The 21,829-nt window shown below is 41.5% G+C and overlaps 2 protein-coding genes across 2 annotated transcripts in view; one reads left to right on the forward strand and one right to left on the reverse strand.

Annotated features, from left to right (window-relative positions):
• The window catches only part of SGPL1 (sphingosine-1-phosphate lyase 1), a 50,085-nt gene extending 36,000 nt beyond the window's left edge, over window positions 1-14,085 (forward strand). Inside the window, exons 7-14 of the mRNA XM_039482014.1 lie at window positions 2,158-2,246; window positions 3,549-3,654; window positions 4,434-4,532; window positions 5,680-5,829; window positions 6,986-7,224; window positions 8,562-8,708; window positions 10,523-10,643; window positions 10,773-14,085. Coding sequence (XP_039337948.1) covers window positions 2,158-2,246; window positions 3,549-3,654; window positions 4,434-4,532; window positions 5,680-5,829; window positions 6,986-7,224; window positions 8,562-8,708; window positions 10,523-10,643; window positions 10,773-10,913 — 1,092 coding nt within the window. The 3' untranslated portion in view covers window positions 10,914-14,085. The remainder of the gene's footprint in view (window positions 1-2,157; window positions 2,247-3,548; window positions 3,655-4,433; window positions 4,533-5,679; window positions 5,830-6,985; window positions 7,225-8,561; window positions 8,709-10,522; window positions 10,644-10,772) is intronic.
• A 1,107-nt stretch (window positions 14,086-15,192) lies between these two features.
• Window positions 15,193-21,617, reverse strand: PCBD1 (pterin-4 alpha-carbinolamine dehydratase 1). Its single transcript, XM_039481294.1, has 4 exons — window positions 21,486-21,617; window positions 16,985-17,116; window positions 16,420-16,500; window positions 15,193-15,911 (listed from the first exon to the last, which is right to left on the reverse strand). The coding sequence occupies exons 1-4, from the start codon at window positions 21,486-21,488 to the stop codon at window positions 15,813-15,815; spliced, it is 315 nt and encodes a 104-aa protein (XP_039337228.1). The 5' UTR covers window positions 21,489-21,617; the 3' UTR covers window positions 15,193-15,812.
• Between the last annotated feature and the right edge of the window lie 212 nt (window positions 21,618-21,829).

The raw sequence follows: 21,829 nt of genomic DNA on the forward strand, positions 1-21,829 counted from the left end.
GCACTGGTTTCTGAAACCAGAGTACTAGGGTAGGAAAAACACAAAAGCAGTGTCTGATTTTAATCCTTTCATACTGGACAACTTCTGTTACTGTTGACTTTCCTTTGAAGGAAGCAGAGAGAAATATCTAAGAAGGCTGTGAGCTGGTGCTGAATCACCCTGCATTGGCCAGTTGCCAAACTCACCGCAGACACTAGAGGAAGAGAGCTCCTATGACGTGATTCAGGTCTTGTGTACACAAGAAACAGTCTGCCAGTATAGCTATATACTGGCATATCCGCCTAGTGGAGGCACAGCTTATACCAGCAAAAGAGTGTTTTTGCTGATATAGTTTATAACCATTCCCCAAACAAAATAAGATTTATTGGCAAAAGGACGTTCTCACTGGTATATCTGCATGAACACTAGGGCTTCTGCTGGTATAGCCATGTCGGTTAGGATCATAGAAAACCTTTAACACTCATATCTGACTATAGCTATGCTGACAGAAATCTTAAGGACTCTGCGGCCTGGCATATTGGGTGCAACAAGCTAAACTTCACAGCAAATAGGTATCTGCTCAGTTTGTCAGTGGGGGTGTTGTGCCGAAGGTGCAGGAGAGGCTGAAGAAAGATTGGGAGTTCCTCAGCGAAGCACCAGGACCTGGTAGTGTAAACCACTTAGCACCTAATAATATAAATGGAAGATTGTGGTAAATAAGTAGCAGAATGTAGGTGTTTCAATAAATAAGTCATGTTCATTTAAATACCACCAACTAATAATAAAGAGAAACAATTCTGTTAGTATAATACTACATTTAAGTAGGGAGGTCTCCAAATGTGTCAGCAGTCCCCCCTCCTCCCCCCCCCCCCCCCAAAAAAAAAAAGGTTAAGGGGCTTGCAGAAGAATTTGGGAATGGCTGATGTGGCTTATAAAACAGCATGTTTATAATACTCCTGCCACCACCTGCTTGGTTAACAATAAACACAGCGGTTTCCCCCTCACAATTTGAAGCTCTGTTACCTCAAGCCTTTCGGTTGCTGCTTTTGCAAATTATGAAGAGCACATTTTGTTTTCAGATCCCTGGTATGGATACTGCCTGAAGCAGCTGTTGCTGCTTGGCACAAAGAGCAGCAGGAATAAATACAGGGGGATTTTTTTGTTTGTGACCTTTATTCATGATATCTTTATGTGTTTAGTCACTGTCACACATTCGCACTTCCACTTAGTTTTGCAGATGTTACTTTTTGGGGTTTTGTAGCAGACCAGCAATACATCTTAAGGCATGAAAACATTGACTGTTACCTTTTTTTCTGATTTACCTTCCATTAGTGGTACTTGGATTGGCAAGCAGGGCTGATGATCCAAAAATAAAGATCTCCGAAGGCAAATTGAATGCCCCCTTCACCTTAGCCCAGTTAACTGGAACCTTTAGGCCACCCCTGACCCAGGGTAGCAGCGACTTTTATATGCAGCAGGCGGTCAGCAAATAATAGCTTACAGTCTAAGATGACTAATATGAAAATTAAATGGTTGGTTTTTCCCACAAGAGCACCCTGCAATGTTCTCTTTAAAGCTTTGTCTGTGCTTTTTCTCCCTCATGCTTATGCCTCTATGCTCCAAAGTTAATGGAGGCAGAATTAACTATATAGGTGGCTGTAGTTACACAATGATTACTGGTCTGTATTAAACACTTTTCCCCCATATGATCACCTCTCTTTCTCCTTTGTAAATAACTGAAACACTCTAAAAAGCTCTTTGTGACATTGGTGTGCTGTGCTATGAAGACCAGAAGTCTGCAGATTTTTTTGTGTGCTGTATTGTGGTCGAAGAAAGCACCACTCAGGTGCCCTATTGCCCTTTGTAGTTTCATTTGTGGTAAAACCATCTCTACCAACTTGTGAATGAGCAACCTATTCTGCCACCTGTCTTCAAAATGAAGACAACTTGTGTTTTAGATACACATTTTGTGTTGTCATGGTCCTCAAGCACTAGAAAGCTACTTTAATCTTTTCTTTGGTTTCCAGTTCACTTGTAGAACTGAGCCTTTCTTATGACGCTCTGGCCTGAGACCTCACTCAGAGCATTGGCATGTTAACCTCTCAACTCTTCCCTTCCCCTCCCACCCCCATTTCTGCAAATGTACTTTGTTTCATTTGTTTCTTCTATTCAAAATAGATGACCTCCGGTGGGACTGAGAGCATTTTGATGGCCTGTAAAGCCTACAGGGATCTAGCCTACGAGAGAGGAATCAAGCACCCAGAAATGTATGTAGCTACCTCCATGGCGTGTTTTTTCTTTCAATGATTTGTCTGATTTTATTGTTCCTGAAAAATGATCACCTCCCAGCCCTGGCTTGGGGCAGGTAGTATGCTGCACTCTTCTCTCATTTCTCTTAATCTCTTACGTCCCCCTCCATTCATCTGTTAACTTTGAGGGCCAAACCTAGGACAAAAACCCAAACTGAAAGAAATAATGCAAAATAGTACAGCAAGTTTTCAGCAGTCTGATAGCTTTTTAACAGTCTGTTAACATGAACAGCATTGCTCATGATTCATCACTTCTGATTTGAATTTGAGTGTATATGTTTGGGGCATTGACACACTTGAATCTAAAATTAGAGATAGGTGAGAAGCATCTCCACTTCCAACCCCCAAAAGCTTTGCCAATACCTAAATGCTCGCCTACAAAACCCAGATCATTTCAGCTTTGGACCTCTCTGGAGCAGAGTATAAAGGGTGTTGGAGTTTTGAGCTGGAATTTGAAAGACTATTTTATTGAGCACTACATCATCACGCTCCAGTGATTTCTTCTTCATACTCTTTTAAAGCTCATGAAGCAACAGTAAGCGTTTCTTTGGTAAATTGCTTGTGGAGGAAATATTATAATAGAGATAAGAATAGTGTTCTTTTGTCTTATTCCAAATTTCTAAGCCTGAAGGAAGGCGCTCTCTTCCTAACATTGTTGCAGATTGCTAAACAACTGTGAAGCATCATGAATCCAAGTTAATTAATCTTTTTGAGCCTTCAGTCACTGCCATCTATTGGACTTACTATAGATTGCATGTTACTTTCCTTTGGTGTACTTGCATCCCCATGTGTTTGTATTTTGATGTGATCCTGCAGAGCAAACCTCAGTGACATTGCACAATTTTCAACACTTTTTATAAACAGGACTTCATTTTGGAAGAGATAAGAGAACTTTAAAATAAAGAGCTGGAGAATTATGAGTTTTGTATTTTCTTCATACAAGTCAATAAAAAGAGAAATAGTCCTTTTGAAGCAGTTTCCTCTAACTATCCCTTTAAAGTTTGAAGTGAATGGTGGAACATTGTATATTTTAGTTCAGAAAAGCACAGGGCCTGTGTGCCCAAAATAATCTTTGGCCCGCATTTTCCTGGTGGTTGTTTTTTTTTTTTTTTTTAAATCATGCCTATAGGCCGAGTATCCTGCCTGCAAGGGATAAGGTATAAAAATGCCTGCTGTATGAATTTTGGCTTGCACGTGGATAGGTATTCAAATTCAACCTAAACATTCCGTGGTTGAAGTATTGCCTTTCCTTCTTTTCAGACTGGTTCCATTGAGTGTTCATGCAGCATTTGATAAAGCAGCTCATTATTTTGGACTGAAGATTGTGCACATACCGTTGACCAAGACCATGCAAGTGGATGTTCAGGTATTGCTCTTAGACAGCACTAGACACCTCTTCTGTGGAAAACTTTCAATAGTGTTCCTGAAATAGCAAGTATCAGAGGGGTAGCCATGTTAGTCTGGATCTGTAAAAGCAACAAAGAATCCTGTGGCACCTTATAGACTAACAGACGTTTTGCAGCATGAGCTTTCATGGGTGAATACCCACTTCTTCGGATGCAAGTGTTCTGAATATGAAATAGCAGTGTTCTGCCTATCGGGGATGGGCTGATAGAGATGGTGGTGATGAACAGTGCTTATTAGAAACAGCAAATAAAACTGCAGCAGAAATGGTTATTGTTGCATTCTACACTGGGCATGCTGTAAACAATTTAGATTTAAACTGTTCCTTTGACCTAGCACATTAATTTAGAATTGAATATACCCGTGTGTCTAGGCACTGCAGAAGCACTTTCAATTGGGTTTCAGACAAAATATTAGAAAACCTGGGATATAATCTTGAATTTGCAGGGGCTGGATTAATGGACTTAATTGGTCTCTTACGTCTATAATTGAAGTGCTGAGTGTGCTACTTCATTACAACAGCTATGAAATGGAAGTGACAGGATACAGACTACTGTAGTTAGAGTTCTTACAGAAAGCAGAAATGAACACCCCTCTACAGCCTGTGCACAAAGGTCTTCCTATATACACTGTTCATAGGCTCTTGTGTTTTGATTTATCTTAAATCTAGTAGCTTCATTTTTTTGGCAGGGTGGAAATTGGAAACTGGCGTGTGATTATCTTCTCTCTTTAAACCTTCAGGCAATGAGAAGGGCTATTTCAAAGAACACTGCTATGCTGGCCTGTTCAGCTCCCCAGTTTCCCCATGGAGTTATGGACCCAATTGAGGAGGTGGCAAAGGTAGAGTGCCCCTTGAAATACGAGGTTGGAAGGGAAGAGGGGTTAAATAAGACTTGACTATCCTGGGCATGTGTTTCCTTTGTAGAAAAGGATGTAAATGCAGAATTGTGACACTGCTGAATGAATCTGGTAGGAGGAGGAACAAGCTAGTGGGAAATATGGCAACGGTTTTGAAGCAGATCAGCTGCTAATCAACAGTGATGAGGTTGGGAAGCAGTTTGGGGCGGAGTGGGGAGTATCGGATTGTCAGGTTTTGGTATAATTTATTACATATTTGTTTAAAACTTGCCCCAAGAGCGTAGGATTTAAGTATTTGAAATGACAACTGGACATTGTTGTAAAACTGGCTATTTGGTGTTCTTTAAAACTTGAGCTGTTTCAGACAGTGATATGTCATGCTGATGAGGATTCTTGCAAAATGGCAAATTTTAAATGCATGCTTCTGTCTTCAAAAGTGGAATACACTGCCGGTCTCTTGTATCTTCCTTCTTCTGTTGCTGAAGATGCTTTATTGTCATAGGCTATTTCACAGTTGTTTGGCACTAGACTTCTTCACTGCAGGGCCAAGTCTGGGGAGAGCAGCAGGAGGATGAGTTGGGGTGGAGGAGAAACAGTTTCATTTAAACAAATATGATTAGAAAACCACTGAGGGGAGATTCAAAGGGTTTAGAAATACCTTTAAGTGGGCTCATAGCTGAGTGGTGGGAGGAGATAATATTAGATACATTTTTTATTTATATTTCACTTTATTTTTAGTGTTACAAATCAGGGGGACTCTAACTTTTTTTTTCTTAATGTGGACCACGCCTTAATAGTGTATCATGGACTCCTCCTCCCATTCAAGTCACATTACATTCCTGTGTCAATAACAGGACATGTAATACTTTTTTAGCAGTCTCATAATGGATTTTTAAATCTAGAAGCAAGAGAAACAACATCATATGGTTAGCCAGATCTTCTGGACCCCCCACCAAGCGCTCCATTGCTTGAGAATTGACGTAGTAATGCTTTCTGGACCCTTCTGGAGAGTCCAAACACTGTCTCAAATGTGAAATACAAAATTAACTCAGCTGTCCCAAGAACGCTATTAAATTTATCTTTTTGGTTTTGCTTGAGTAACTAACTAGAACCTCTTGTCTGTGTTTAGCTGGCACTGAAGTATAGAATCCCCTTCCATGTGGATGCCTGTCTGGGTGGCTTCCTCATTGCTTTCATGGAGAAGGCAGGGTTTCCGCTACAGCGACCATTTGACTTCCGTGTGGAAGGTGTGACTAGCATTTCTGCAGATACCCACAAGGTGAGAAGAGGAAGCAGTTGGGGGCATCTATCTAATTAAATGGTATTGCTTGCACCAGATGTACTTTCTGTAGGAAATTATAAGAGACAGTTACTGTTTAAAAGTGGAATAGCCGGGCCTGCCATAATGGACATTCAAGGAAGAGTTCTAATGTCAACCCTGTCTTTAGCATTCCTAAAGCACTTTGTATTACTTCCATTGCATTCCACTAGAATTGAGCTAAGAGGAGGATGTGGCAGAAATACAACAGGAATAAAATTGTGTGTGGCTGTGGGAACTTCCAGGGAACCAATGCATGTGCATGAGCACCTTGCTGGCATTAGGGGTTGATTTTAGGCATCTGGAGTAACATTTTTCTGCCTGGGTCTGGTCCAATCATCCTGTATTGCAACAGTATCTATTTAAACATCCCCTTTTTCTTATGGAACCAAATTCCAAAGCAGGTAAGAACATCTCAGATTCACTGCTGCAGTTCAGAAAAGATGTGCTTCATGATGGGTACAGTATTGTTTAGCCCCCTTTTAAGCCTTGTTCCTTAACACACAAAGAAACCATCAATGAAAATAAAGAGCAGTCCATTTAGGATAAAGAGAGGAAATTCTGCTTTATGCAGTATCTTGTTATTCTGTGTACTTTGTGTTGAAGCTGGATTTGAACTCTTCTTTGTCCTCTGAAAGTATATATATATAGTACTTGTACTTAATATATTTTTCTATATTTATCTTCTCATATCTTGTAAATTCAACAGGTAGAACGAGAATGGACAATTTTATGACCCCGTAATACTATAGCTGTGTACTAAATAAGGGGAATATATAACATCATGGTTCAGAGAATAAGTTGATTCCTTCCTGCTGTGTTTTGGCATTTCTCCCCAGGCAGCCTGAGTGATTGGATCTCTGCTGGTCAAAATTTGTCAAAATTTTTCTGGTGCCACCACTGTACCATAAAGTAGTAGTGATATCCAGGAAAGGCAGGGAAGGGGAGGTGTTAACATGAACTATTTCTATATTTGGATACTTCAGAACATGAGAGAGGGTGGGAATGTGGATGCCAGCAGTGCTTATCTAATGTGAGCTTGAATTTATCTGTAGTCTTTTACCTGTGTACGTGCTCATACATACCCTTTGCCTGTTGTTGTGTGTCTCTCTTGCAGTATGGCTATGCCCCAAAAGGCTCTTCAGTGATATTGTACAGTGACAAGAAATACAGGCACTATCAGTTCTTTGTTGCACCTGACTGGCAAGGGGGCATCTATGCCTCTCCCACCATTGCTGGCTCCAGGCCTGGTGGCATCATTGCAGCTTGCTGGGCAACCATGATGTACATGGGAGAAGACGGTTATGTTGAGGCTACTAAGAAGATCATTAGTACTGCACGGTTCATTGAATCAGGGTATGTTTTGTGGCTTTATTTTTTGTCATCCCTCTTGACCCTTTCTGGAACTTGAACATAGAACCCTCCCAAAGTTCCTTAACTCCTACCCTCCAGACTGAAGAAGCTAGAGTCCAAAGTCCAGTGTTACTCGATATGCTGTGGGCTTATCCAAACACCAACTAGCCATAAGTTCGTACAAAGGATGAGGGTGAGGAGGGGACCAGATTTCTGACAGCAAAGTTAGCAATAATGCCTTGGTTCAAACACAACCCTTCCCTGCAGCTTAAAGTTTGGGGTTGGGGGAGGGAAAAACGTGTAGGAATTTCTACCAAACTGCTGTCCCTGAACCTTGCTTTGGGGGCATTGTCTTTTGTATCAGCCACTAGCTAATGGTTTATGAAACGTGAAACTTTCCACTCCACTGGCTGAAAGAAGAAGCAGCTGTTCTCTCTGAAGACAACCTTGGTGCTTTTTGGCCCCAAAGGGCTTGTGCTTTTTGCTACCTCACTCTCTGCACAGCCTCTATTTGTCTGAGCGCTCTTGATTGTTGGTCTCATAGCTTTCCTGAGGGGTTAGCTGCAACAGCAGCAGCCATGTAATTCTAGACAGTTTTGTTGCTACCATAGGATTTGTTCTGATGCTTTTGGCAGAGCAGTGAGCAGCAAACACAGGCATTAAAGCTGTCTGTAGACTTACAAGAGGAAAATAACATGGCATCTTTGTTCAGCAGGTTGCTGTTAATCATTTGAGCTAAACTTTTTTTTAAATGAAAGGTTTAAATTTTCCAGAAATTAATGTCTTGCACCAGTAACCATCCCATGGGTGTCTAGTGAGTGACCAAGTTGTTCCTGTCTCACCATAACATGTAACTTCCATAGTGAATTGGCTCCCCTGATAAGAAAGCTTGGGCAGGGGGAGGGAGGGAGAGAAATGTTTGCCCTTCAGTAAACATCGTAAATACACAAATTCATTTTCCCCCACAAGAAGTGGCAGGGAGATAGTCATCCTTATGTACCTGAGACTCTTGGGAAACATGATTGTTTTGTATAAGCGGGGTTTGGATAATCTCGGTTCTATTCTAGTGGATTTATTAGCAGCACTTGATAATGTAGATCACTAAATCTACCTTTTGTGGGCATAGGTTAAGTTTAGGCTAACAGGCCGTGTCCTAGTTACATACTGATTCCCTGAACCGTTACCCATTCCTGAGGGATTTGGTGCCATGGATACTGTCTGTATCTTTCACTCTATGGCTTCAGCACTATGGAATTCCCTCCCTCTGGGCCTGAGAAGGCCCACAAAATAGTTATCTTCTATTACTGTTGAGAAAATAAATCACTTTTAACTGTTTCAAGGTTGCGGAAAATTGACAACATCCAAATCTTTGGGAAACCTGAGGTGTCTGTCATCTCTATTGGATCAGATGTTTTTGACATCTATCGGCTGTCAAATTTGTTAAGCACTAGAGGATGGAACTTAAATGTCCTGCAGTTCCCGTCAAGGTGAGTTGAGTGCCAAAATGGGAACTATTAATTTAGGCCAATTGTAGCCTAGCAGATGGACAAATACACCTGTGGTCAAGAAATGCCTTTAGATCCAAGAAGAGCAACTTTACAGCACTTCTTATAGCCAGTTCTCCCAACATCCCTGTGCAGAAGGTAGATAAGTAGCACCTTCACTTTACAGATGGTGGGAATCAAGTCAGAGAGGTTATGTGGCTACCCAAGGCCACACAGCGAGTCAATGGCAGTCTGGATTAGAATTTCAGAGTTCCTGAAACCCAGTCACATGTATGTGTCTCTACACCATGTTGACTATCTGTTGAGATAGATCTCTGGTTTTCAGGAGATTTGTAGTTGTCTATAGTCCTTAGCCAAGAGTCTCTGAAAGCAGACTTCTAAAATGTGTTCATAAAAAAACAAAACAAGCACAACCAAACAAACTGCACAATACAGAGAAAAAAACTCACTGAGGTGCAAAGTTGGAGGGGAACCTAAATTATACTAGTTCCTAGAGTTTTCTGGAAGCCTAGAAAGTTGCAAAATGTTGTGGATTTCTACAATATGTAAATATTCCCATTTAGCCTACTGTGTTTGAGCTGTCTGCATAGCCCGAGTAAACAAAATGGTTGCTTTTTATGTCCTATGTATGAAATGGCCCCTCTGGCTTTGTCAAGAGTTGGTTATGCACATCTGCTAACAACTTACATTTAGGCCTTGTCCTCACTGCTCATCAAAGCATGGACATTAAAATCTTAAGGAAGCCAAGGCAGTTCATAGCTTGAACATGAGTTAGGTCAAGGTAAACGCTGGGCTTTCTACTACTCTCCACCTCAACCTGCTAATGTGTGAAAACGACAAACTTTCTTGTCCTTGCTAGAATTCTATCTCACGTTAGTTAACATGTATTGGCTAACACAAGGTAAGTACACACTTCCTAGTGAAAATGCACACTAATTACAGAGCATTTGAGGGAGCTTGTGTTAAAAGTTGATTACATACAACAGTCTTGGTGAGTATTTCCCAAAGGGTGGAACTTGGTGAGTATTTCCCAAAGGGTGGAACACATGCCCCTCGAGGATGTGAAGTAGTACCTGAGGGGGGAGGCAAGGACAGATCTCTCACTTGTTCTCCAGATTCTCAGTTTGCAATTTAAAAAAAAAAATTCACTTTTAAAGAAAACCTTCAAAACATGAGGTTACGGTAGAGGTGAGATTATAGAGAAGCTGAAACAATAGCTCTGCGGTGTTAGCTGCCTCATTCATTTCAATGGGTGCTAGCTCAGATACTAATAATAGTTATCAGAGTTGAGATTTTAAAATATTTCAAAGCATGTAAGAAAGTAGAGGGAAGTATATTATGAAGATCCATAGAAGCATTTCCTAAAGTGTGTGTGTTGAGGGGAAGGATGAAAGATTAGCTAGAGAAGGGTGGGATGTTATAGTTACATGTATTAAGATGCGTGGGTCTTTAACAACATGTGAGGAGGTTTCAGAGGGAGGTGTGACTGCCATTTCTGTGAGGAAGGGCTCAGCTTTCAAAAGTCCGGGAAACTCCCTGGATTTATTGTATTTGAAGGGGCAATAGCAGTGAGTTACCTGCTTTTCGAAAATCAATCAGCCTGATTATTCTTTAGAACACCTAAGTATGGGTGCTGGCAGGCCCAACAGGTTATACCTTAAATTTTCAAAGGGGCCTCATCAGTCAAGGGGAGTAGCATGACTTAAACCCTCCTAGTTACTCTGAAAATGTAAGGAATAGTTTTCTGCCCTTTCCATTGTGAAATGGCTTATCTTTCTTCTCCCCTTTGCTTTTAGCATCCATCTCTGCATTACGCAGTTGCACACAAAACCTGGCATTGCAGAACAATTCTTAGAGGATGTCAGAGACTTTGTCTTAGAGATCATGAAGGACCCTAAAGCCAAGACCACTGGCATGGTAAGGAGACCCTGTACTACAAGAGTGAAGTTGGATTGAAATGATTAAATCTCTAAATTCACACATCCCTGTTGGGAAAGAGTTTTCCTATGTAGTAATTTTTTTTGTTTTTTTTTTATTTAACCATAGGGTGCCATCTATGGAATGGCGCAGTCCATCCCAGACAGGAACATGGTATCAGAGATTTCTCATGCATACTTGGACTGCCTCTATAGCACAGAAGTCCCTTCCAGTGACAAACACATGAACGGTTCTCCTGGACACTCCTGAATGTAGTAACTGGTACTTTGCCAGCCAGCTCTGATGTGGTATTCTGAATTCCTGGAGGAAGGAGATCATACTAAGCTACTGTCTTTGATCCCGCAAATGCAGGGGGCAGCTTTCTCTACTGAACTTTCCTCCCCTTTCTCTCTGTCTCATCCCTCTACTTTCTGAAATCAACTTTTGAGTAATTTAACTGTCTTTGTCTCTTCTCAATAGTTGGTTTAGTTTTAATTTTTCTATTGTATCACCTTAGTTAGCTACCAAGACTAGTCCTAAAAGCTTGGGTGGAATGGCATTGTTATGGCAATTGAATGTCCATTCCACAACCCCCTAACTCCTCAGGTATTCTGTCTTTGTTTATTCCGTACCGTTTCTTTTCCTGGAAGAAAAGTTGTGGATCTTTTTATATTGAATGCCCCACTAGAATTTGGGTTCTCTGTAATTGTCTGAAACATAGAGACACTGAGGCAACCTCCCCAGAAGTTGGAGGTAGAAAGTGAATTGAACACAAGTATTCAGTGACTCCTCCAACCATACTGCCAACTACAGTAGGAAAACGTGTTTACCAAATTGTGTCATGGGGAATTATATCTTGCTAACTCTGAACATGATGGTCGTTCCTTTTATTGATTCACCAATCCAGTCTTTGAATTCTCTACATATGGAGATCCAGTTAGATACAATTGTCAATTTATAGATAGTAATTTCTTTGGATGACTTTCTTAATGTAAGCAACTCTTCCTGAGTCTTGTATAAATTACAGTAGAAGTAGAAAATTCATTTTAAACCAAACGAGTAGGGTAGGGGAAAGAGTCTGAAGGTACTCCGCAAGAACCACTCTTTTTATACAGTATCATTGCTCTCCTGCCTCTTGTTCTAGAACTTTTACATTGCCACCCATAATGCTGTTGTATCTTGCACAACTCTGGAGGAGAGCAAAATTATTATTTTATTATATGTAACTTGAAGGTTTTGCACTATCCTAAAATGCTGCAGTGAAGTCAGTTGAGCCTTGCTCTGTGTAATGGCTGGGGATTTATGTGCAAACATATGGCACCAAAGTTAACTATTTTTACACCATGGTTTAATATGAAGAGATGACTTTTGTAAAAGAAAGTAGTGGTTTCTGGCTGCTCTTTGCACTGACTCTCTTTTAAGGCACATTTTCAACGGGCATTCACCAGTGTGCCTTGACACTGTTCCAGCTTTTCCTGAGACTTCAGGAAGAGTATGATGGATCAGCTGCTGACTGTGATGTTGCCATGGTCATCTCCTTATGGTACTATGTTGAAAATAATCCGTAGCAAATTGGACTCAGGTACAGTACACTCCACCCTCAATGTAATAGTCTTATTGAGCCAAGTGTTTTCAGTGTTATAAAGGTGTTGATATAGTGCTGAGCGTGAGGTGTTATGGTGGGATCTAATTAATATTGAAGGTATGAAGGTCTTGGGTTCTAAGGAGGGGGTCTCTATCAAGAATTAGCCCCACCTTCCCTACTTTTTTGCATTACTTTGTTCTTTATGCAGACTGCATTGAGTAGCCTTGTAAAATGGTTGCAGCCCCCTGAACAAACTAGAAAAGCTTTTGATGCTAATCATTGGTGTGGTTAGCCCTGTAGAGCCTTATAATTAGGGTGGAGTGCATTTTCCAATACTCGTTCTTTTGAGCCATTTCTGCATATTCTAGGCACTTCAAATGCAAACAACTCTCAAAAGAGGTGGTTGCATTATGCAATGCTTCCTGGAAAAAAAAAAAGCTGTAAATCTTAAAGAAGGGCCCCCCTTCACCCCCAGTACTGGATTTGCTTGCATCCAAACTGCTCCTGAGTGACTCAACATGTCTGAAACGCACAGTAGCTATGCAAAGTGAGAGTGAATTACGAGCCATTGCTAAAGCAAGCTTAGTGCTAGGTTCAAAGTCTGTGGACAAGGATATTCTCTTTTTAAAATATATCTGCTATTCTGTACTCTGAGTCAGTACATCTTAGCCATCTTATAGATTTCAGTAAGATAAGGTGGGCACATACCTACTTACTCAGAGAATTCTTTTCAGCCCTCTTCTTGAAACAGTTAATTCAAATTGCCAGATACTCCATTTGTGTCTTGCTGACTTAGTCAACATGTATTGGACCTACTAATTAGCATCCTGCCATCTGAGGATCACTACATCTTTCACAATATACTGTGCTTTGGAAAGGGATCTTTTATATAAATTCCCAGCTATTTTGATAGTTGACTTCCAATCCAGACATAAAAAAAGGGAAAAACAGTTCTAAAAAACCCTCTCCAATCCTCCTCATCTTCTTCCCTAGGAATTACATGGGGCTAACAAATCAGTGTTTCAATTCACAGGTTTTGTTGTTTTTTTTTGATGTACTTGAAGAGGTATTTGTCTCTGTGTTCTCCATTCTGGGTTTCATGTACTGTTTTAATGGTTGTGACTCTTGGATTATGTTTTATGTACATTTGATCTAGACTGTAAATGTAATCTGTTCTGCACACTGTATTTTACTAGTATGCAGTCTTTATTTGCCTTTGTCATTTTAATATAGAATCTGTATCAGCTTTATCATGCATACTGTTTTTAGAAAAATGATGACATTAATACATTATTTACTGGGTTTTAAACTCTACAGAGTGGATTGTAATCTGAAACTTGATGGTACTTTCTAGGGGCAGGAGGTTCCCAAAATATCAAATTCCATCTTCCTGTAAGTGTGTTTTTGTGTGTGTGGGTTTTTTTTGTTTTGTTTTTTTTCCAAACTAGGTATTTAAACACTGGCAGTGTTTCAGGGTGGAGAGGAATTAATGTGCCTGTGAAGGGCTCACAAGGAAGGTAGCTGCTTGCAGATGTTTGACCTTTATTTGCTAAATGGGACACTATATCCTATGTGAAGTGTCAGGGTGCAGTGGATACTGCTGAGCCATTGATTCCAGCTGTGCTTTCTTGATGCTTTCAAAAAGATTTAAAATACATATAATGAGAATGACACACATTAAATATGCACCCATTGTTTTTAAGGAGCCTCCAGGGCAGCATTTGCTCTGATGGTGATATTCTGTAACATTCACTCTCGCCTATTACTGGTTAAAACTCTGTAGACTGAAATTATTGAAGAGATGGCAAAATGTTGTAGTGGAGAGCTCTTTTTGTATTAAAATGGTTCACTTAATTATCCAAGCCCACTGTATTTATTGAAGAAGGGTTTTCTAAACCACTAGCCGGAATCCTTGGTGATCTAGCCATGATTTTGCAGGGAGGTGGTGTCTTTTCAGTGCTGGTACATGGCCTAGGCCACTGCTCCTGGCTTGTGCATTGGTGTGGTTTCCTGTTCATTAATGTGAATTACAGCTTTGCAACTGCTTTTCTTCCTGCTGCCCAGATAAGGGCATTGACTGTGACTGCTCTTAACATGTGGTGTTTAAGGGTATTAAAGGAAGGCTATATTAAGGAGCTATGGATTTTCTATAGTGAATTCTGGCGTTAGACAAATATAAGGGTTAGACCTGAGTCCGCCACTTGTAGAGCTCCTCTTAGAATGTTGGTCTTGTGGTTTTTGCCTTGACAAAATCAAATATTATTGCATCCATGAGAGATGACAGTACTACAGTGCCAAAATACCTTTTAGGGGAAGTCTATGCTGGAATAAAAGCCTCTCCCCCATTCTCAGGGTCCCAGAGCTTGGACAGCAGCGCCTGAACACGAACGTCTACACAGCAGTTTTACAGCCCTGCAGCCGGAACCCTGCCAGCCTGAGTAAGCTGAGCTGGGCCAGCCACGGGATTTAATTGCTGTGTAGACATACCCTTAGAGTCAAACTGCTTTCATCATACTCTGGCTTAAAGGCAGAGTGCCTTTATACTAAACACTGCACTATGCTCTTTTACATGTTCTCCTGTTTTTCAGAGTCCTACCACACCTACAGTACAATCTTGAATACTGAGTCTTCAAACCCTGTGAGCCAAGGATACCTTTCCCTATTTAGAATTATTGGATATTTATTACTACTAGCTTTACCAGCTCCGTTTCATGATGTCCCCTTCTGGACACCGTTTTTTGTAGTTTTTTGACCACTTCACTTTGAGGTACAGACGTATAAAAGCACATGCAACTGCTCCAGAAGTTAGTTATGCCTCAGGAAGCCTTCCCCATGCAATGACCTGGAGACATGTGGAGTGAATTCTAGGAGGAACGGGAGGAAAGAGTAAATATGAATAACTTGCTTAGTTTTTTCAACTTAGTTTGTTCAGTCAGTGAATGCTCCCTTCAATCTGACAACTGGTATGTTATGAGAACTTTATTGTAAACACTTAGATATTTTCAGCTGACATTCCTGGCTCCCAGCTCTGTATTATGGCCAGTTGCAACACAGGTAACCCCACATACCTGATATAATACTATTTGAACAAAGCTTACAAATGTAACCAAACTGCACATCACAGATACTGGTCTGCTAACAGAAGAGACCAGGGGACATAGGCTTCACTGTAGGAAAAAAAACAGTATAATTGTAAAGTAAGAAGCAAGCACACAACTGTCTGGGTAACAATAAACTCAAACTGCTTGCACTAACAGTTGTATAATATTACTCTCGTCCGCTAAAGGCCAGATATGCCAAAAGTGCCAGAGGTCAAGCAATTTTACACTGGTAGTCACTAGATCAAAAAAAAAAAAGGCAACTTTCCTCCTGGTGACTGAAAAGTAGGAAGTATTTTTACGCTAGGACAGCTTATTCCCTCTGAAACTTTGAGCTGTGGTGGAAGAGGAGCTGAGCATAGCATTGTCTTCTGCCTGGATCAGGAACTGCGTGGAACCGGCAAATGGTTCTAACTACAGTGTTAAGAATGAGAGAGGAGACGGTGGCTGTTCAGCCAATTCAGGCTTATGTACTCCCAGCCTCGTTCAAGACAGAGAAGCTGCAACTTGCTCTATGAAACTGGCCAGATTGATATCCCGCTCAGATAAGCCTGCACACTCATGTGTGCTCAGGATAATGTGAACCTAAAACAAAACAAAAATACCTGCAGTTGATGGAAAGGGCAGCCATATTCTAAACTTATCCCAACATTGTAAATGGTTGTCTATCTGAAGTAGTGTTAAGTACTTGCATTACTTTTTCCCCAGCAGTACGCATAAAATCTCTAATAGTGGGACAGCAGAAACAAGAGATGGGTGCAAACTTCATGGCACTCCAACTTTTGTGAGTTGGATCCACTACTAGAGCTTCATTGTGATGCTACGATACTATTACTGAGGATAGGCATGACTTATACAATTGTCTGACAGAGCGCAAAAATGTCTTGCCTCACTACATGTAAACAACCTCCTCACTCTTAACAGAAGGAACTGCTAAGTGTTATTTATTTGTATTGCCATAGCACCTAAGGGCCTGAGTCATGGCTCAGCATCCTATTGTCCTACAAACAAAAAACGTTATACTATTTGTCCATTCTTAAACCTGAAGCACCTTCCATGTTATGAGATCTAACTGCCCACTGCCATCCTTTACCTTGCTGTAAACGTTGAACCATTCAGGGTGGTGGTCCAGTTTTTCTGCCTGCAAAGCGACTCTGGTCATGAACCCAAAGGCCTGCCCAGAAGGAACAAAAGACAAGTTAGTTGTAAGCCAACTCTAGTGGTGGCTCACAATTATTTATGTTTGGCATATCCTTGATGGAATTAACTTCCTTTCCTTTTTGGGAATCCAGGCAAACACAAAACTTGCCTAACACTACATTGCATTTGCCTAAGATTTCCACAGATGTCCACCTCTTTGTGTGGGAAAAGTTCTGCAAAAAACATACTGACTGACTGGTTGAGTAGTTGGATGTCTTCAGTAATCGATACTCTCGCTCAGCCGGAAGCTTATGAACTGGATGCAGGAATTACTGGGTTAGATTCTATGGCCTCTGAAATGCAAGTGTTCAGAACAGATGAGAATGGTCCCCTCTGGTCTAAACATCTATGAACAGATTAAAACAGTTTAAATAAAATAAGCATTAACTTCCTGGGTGGGATCCCTAAACTGACATGCAGACCACTGGCAGTATGGACGTAGATGTCAGTTTCTGTACCCGACTGAAGTCCTTGAAATGGAACTCTTTGAAGATGGCATCTCTCCCTTCCACTTCATTCCACCCTACGGCTTTCAGGTTTGGCAGCAGTTGCTCCCTCTCATCAGTGCTTAACCTGTGGGCTTTTCCTGCCTAGGAGAGAAATAAAAAGTAGATGAATGGACCAAGAAGACACAGGCTGTTGGCATTTGCTTGAGCAGAGGTAAGACTTCCTTTCTCTGAATAAATAGAAAGTGGGTACTAAAATCAGTGAGGCACAGATAAAGTATACATGCAATGAGGCTTTCCTTACTTCTGTCATGAGCTGAAACACCCACCTAGTAACTTAAGCCCCTTAGGCTATTTTACGGTTACCAATGCTTCTTGGTCAGGACCTGCAGCACTCTAGTCATTTCAGGGCTGAGCTTGCCTTCACCATGTACCACAAACTGGGCTAAAATGAGTGATGGCTGTATGATGTGAACCATCTCTGCTATGTACTGCTGAGAGGCTCCCAAACAAGTATACTTTAAACTTCAACTAATACTAAAACTAAATTATCCTGTGGGATAGATATTTACGAGTTCTGTGTAACTGAAAAATTTTCAGAAGGGAAGAAAAGGCAATCCAGTACTCCTCCACAAAAGGATCTATCTGGACTGCAGCTTTGGTACAGAATACCCCTTTCAAAGTTAGGGGAGGGAATCCTCAAATTAACCAAGATTTATTTACTTTGAAAGCTGGCTGCAATATGCCATCCTACCCAAACTGCAGTGTTTTCCTTCCAGGAGGGTATAGGGAAAGTTGCATGAATGGAAAAACCATTTCATAGTAACAGATTTGTTGCTCTGTTAATGTTTAAGCAATTGCTTTCCCCACTCTGCTCTCCCTGGGTGTCTTTGGATCTTGGGAGGAACATTTTGTGATTGGTCAGATTAAACCAGTGCTTAAACTTTTCCATATTATGCTCCTACATTACAGCAGAAGTTTCAGAATGCCTCTTCCATCTAACTAGTAAATAAAGGGAGGCTATTTGTGACCCAAAATTGGGAAGGAGGAGTGATTATTTTGCATTGTCTTTCATTATTGTTGGCTAAAGCTGTTCCTATTTTTTAGAATAATTCTGCCATTCTTCATGACTCCATGCTTGGGTGGAGTAAGTCAGCCAAGATAAACTGGAGCATGCTTCAGTTTGAGATGAGCATAAATGGAGAAGTGGGAGTTGCCCAATAGCACCTATCCTGGGCCTATTGAACAGGGCAGGAGCAATAGGTGAGCTGGTGTCAGAGCCTTATTTCAGCAACCCAAATCCTTGCAGATTAGATGACGCTCTGTTTTATAATGGGCCTTTTAAAAACCCTAGCTTCGCTGGGGCTGAAGTTGATGTATTTTTTGAATTGCTTACACACACTTATGTAAGATGTGGAATCTTAAATGGTGAATAGCCAGGATGCCTTGGGAGAGTCTCAAACTTTTGATAGCTGCTTAAAATGGTGCATTTTGTGTGTGCTACTTTGAGCGTGTTATTCAATCTAAACTCCCCTCTGTCGTCTTAGTCTTTGGTCAATTATACTAGTATTTATTTTCTGAATCATCTCCACAAAGAAATAGAACCATGGTTTTCTCTGATTCAGGTAGTCTGAGGATGCAGAGCCCAAAAGGCTGGTCACTGAGCAGATACTATTTCTCTAGTATTGTGGGTTTCTCTTTTTGTGTGTGTTTGGGAGCTTTTTTTGTACTCCACAAGCCATTCTGTATGGAAATGCTTTGAAAGCCCATGTTTAAGCACACTGGACTATAATTACGCATGTAGGCAAAGGCACACTATAATCCTCTGCTAGACAGGATTTATCATAAATGTACCCACTAACCAGTTATGATGAGGTACAGGTATGTGTACCCTATAGTGACACCCAAACTTAAGTTAAAACCAGTGGATGGGCTATGGATAAACTGTATCAGAGAATGCAAGATGAAACACTAGGTTAAATGTGGTGCTACTGAATTTATTTCATAACTTCTCTTGAGATACTGATCAATGTCAGGTACAATTTAAGGTGTGTGATTCATTCAAAATGTATTTTGTGAAAGCATTCCTTGTACCTGTCGACCAACAAGCTAATTATAAGCACCCTCCCTGCTCACAAAAGCATTACTTTTTAATGGTAGCCCTGTATTTCTGTTGCTCACTTCAGCCCTGTCCCCCATCAGGCTGCTTTGTTGTGTGATCTGAGGCAGGGATTTTTTATTATTATTATTATTATTGAAGATGCAGTGTAAACACTGCTCAGCACAGTAAAACCTCAGCCAATGCCCTTTGTGTGATCTCTAGATAAGCTTATTCTAGGTATCTTAGCAACCAGGATAACGTGGGGAGGAAGCTGACTTACCATAACGCCATCAGAACCAGACACTTTCTCCTGTGCGGCATAGACACTAGCTAGAAGGGAAAAGCTGTTAACACACCCCATATGCTGCATGTTTGTGAGTGAGGTGGAGAGAGAATCACTTAGGTTATTTCAGCACTTTGAAATGTTTTCTGGCTGCCTGGTAATCTAGTGGTTAGGGCTCCAGGCTGCCAGGCAGGAGTGCAAGTACGATTCCTCCCATCTGACTTGCAACAGTGGAGGAAGAACTGTCTGGCCAGTGTGTGGCTCTGATTGATCTATTGCTGTCCTCTTTGTGTGCTGTAAAATGGCTAGAGACACCTGGATGCCTGAACAGCTGCGAACAGGTTAATAGTCTTGTCACTATGGAAGTGCGTCAGGCTTCTAGGCCAGCATTACAGTGGGGAGGGACTATGTTGAAAACAAGATAAGCTAGTGATGACTAAGCAGGGTACAGGTGTACTTTCCCCTTTATTATGGGAACATGACCCTTATGGTCTCCTCACCCCATGCTTCCCCTCCCCCACTGTGCAACGGTCTCTTACAAAACAGCAGCTGTTGTAACAGAAACTGCATCACCATAAAATGCACTGTGGTGGATGACAGGTCCTCAGTTCTGCAGATATGCCCTAGTTGCCTATAGTGAAATGAACCGTGTTCTTGTTCCAACAGGATTGGCTGACTTTCCCCTGGCTTACCAGTGTATCTGAGCCTGGCAGTTCTTAGGCAGTTCACTCTCCTTCACCTGTGACTCTGGATCCAGCTGCTTCTGCACTGAACTTTACTTCCCTATTGAATTAAGGCGGTAATGAAGCTATGGGATTTTCTAAATCCTATCTTTACAATTGGGAGTATCCCAGACACAATTGCATGTCTGAGTAGCTCAAAGCCAGGGTGAGGGGCCATAGGAGGTTTGGGCAAAGAGGCAAAACAGTAAAGCCAGTCTCCCTCATTAAGGCTAGAACTTGCTATAGGATAGGGCATAGCCTTATGTCGGTCCCAGTAATCTTTAGCTTCTGAATCCTCCTGCTGCCTCCCGTCATGACAGGCACACAAACTTGCCCTCCTCCTAGTTACCAAAGCTGCTTGAGTTCTCTTAAACCCAAATGCTCCTGTGCAGCCTCCTCTCCCGCTTAGACAGTATTAGAAGTGTCCTAGTTTTCTGTCCTGAAGTCTGGCCCCACTAGGCTGCTTCTTTGTCAGTACTGCCAGCTAATGCCTTCCACATGCTCTCACTGGTTAAAACATGTTTCCCATTACAGCTAATTTAATAAATCTTAAAATGTTTTGCTGGATTTTCCAGCAGCCATGTTGTTTATTCCTGTCCAAAACAGCAGACTTGCCACACAATGGTGCACAGGAACCAACTCGACTAGTCTTTGCAATTTCATGTGAACCGTAAGAAGAAGAAGAAGAAAAAGACATACACAAATCCAGCAATTTCCTTTTAGAGTTTGCTTGGTGCTTATGAAAGTGAGAAGCCAATATTACTGGCTAGAGGTAGATATATTGCAAGCAGGGCAGCAAATAACCAATGTGACCAGAGCAGGGCATCTCAACCCTGACATGCAGCATCCTCTGCTATTGTAGTGCTCTGCCCATTCCCCTTAGCCCTGATCTGTAATTTCTGTTGTTCTAAGCCTGGGATCCCATGGAGCTCTGTTAATAAGATACAAGTCCAACCTGCAGCATCCTTGCTTTAGCTGTACCAGAGCCCTGGCCCTATGCAGCTGGGGAAAAAAATGCAAAGGTTTTCTATGCAAGAGTCAGTGGGGCTGTATATAAGTGAACCAAGCGGTGTTATAAATTTGTACCAATGTGGTTCACAAGATAGTGATTGCAGTGGATGCTGCATCTCTGATGGAGTGTTAATGGGGACTACTCATATTTGTAACTGCTTTGCAGAAAGGGAAGCCCAACAACACCCCCCGAGAGATTCCCATTGGTGAACACCCACTTAGTACTGGAGCAGCTGCCTATAGGTTTGCCTGGGTTAGTCATTACTGAAGAATAAAGCTTTGTTCTTTTCTCCCTCCTCTTGTACAATAGAGCAGCTGGCTTAAACCTTTCCGCCTTTCCAAATAGCATAGCTGTTATTTGCAAAGCAAAGTCTGGCCTGCGAAGCCGTGACTTACCATGGCTGTAGATTGCCTGTGGACTCAGTAACTGGTATTCAGATGCAGCAAATGCATGTGTATATATACGAAAGACCAGATGAGCAACAGGCAGAGGCACAGCTTGTCTGAGCTCTTCTTGCAGATGGTAAAGGGGAGCGGGGGGGGGGCGGGGGGGAGAGGAGGCGTGGTAAGTGTTTTAAATCCACCCACTACAAACAGCTGCAACTGCTCTCCAGGTCCTAATGATTTACCAATAGCAGAATCAAAGGGCAGAGATTGCCTGTTTTCTGCCGCACTCTGTCATGGACACAGCAGGACCTATTGGCTGTCTATTGAGGTATGCTAAAATTGCTCTGTGTTTG

The sequence above is a fragment of the Mauremys reevesii genome, linkage group 7 (assembly GCF_016161935.1).
Source record: "Mauremys reevesii isolate NIE-2019 linkage group 7, ASM1616193v1, whole genome shotgun sequence".
Lineage (NCBI taxonomy): Eukaryota > Metazoa > Chordata > Testudines > Geoemydidae > Mauremys > Mauremys reevesii.

What these genes read in the sequence shown, in the direction of transcription:
- PCBD1 (XM_039481294.1), bottom strand. An exon ending in ATTTCAAGGACTTCAGTCGG is followed by an intron (nt 16,501 to 16,984) that starts GTACAGAAACTG and finishes CCTTCTGGGCAG; the next exon opens with GCCTTTGGGTTCATGACCAG. An exon ending in GGTTCAACGTTTACAGCAAG is followed by an intron (nt 15,912 to 16,419) that starts GTAAAGGATGGC and finishes GTTTTGTTTTAG; the next exon opens with GTTCACATTATCCTGAGCAC.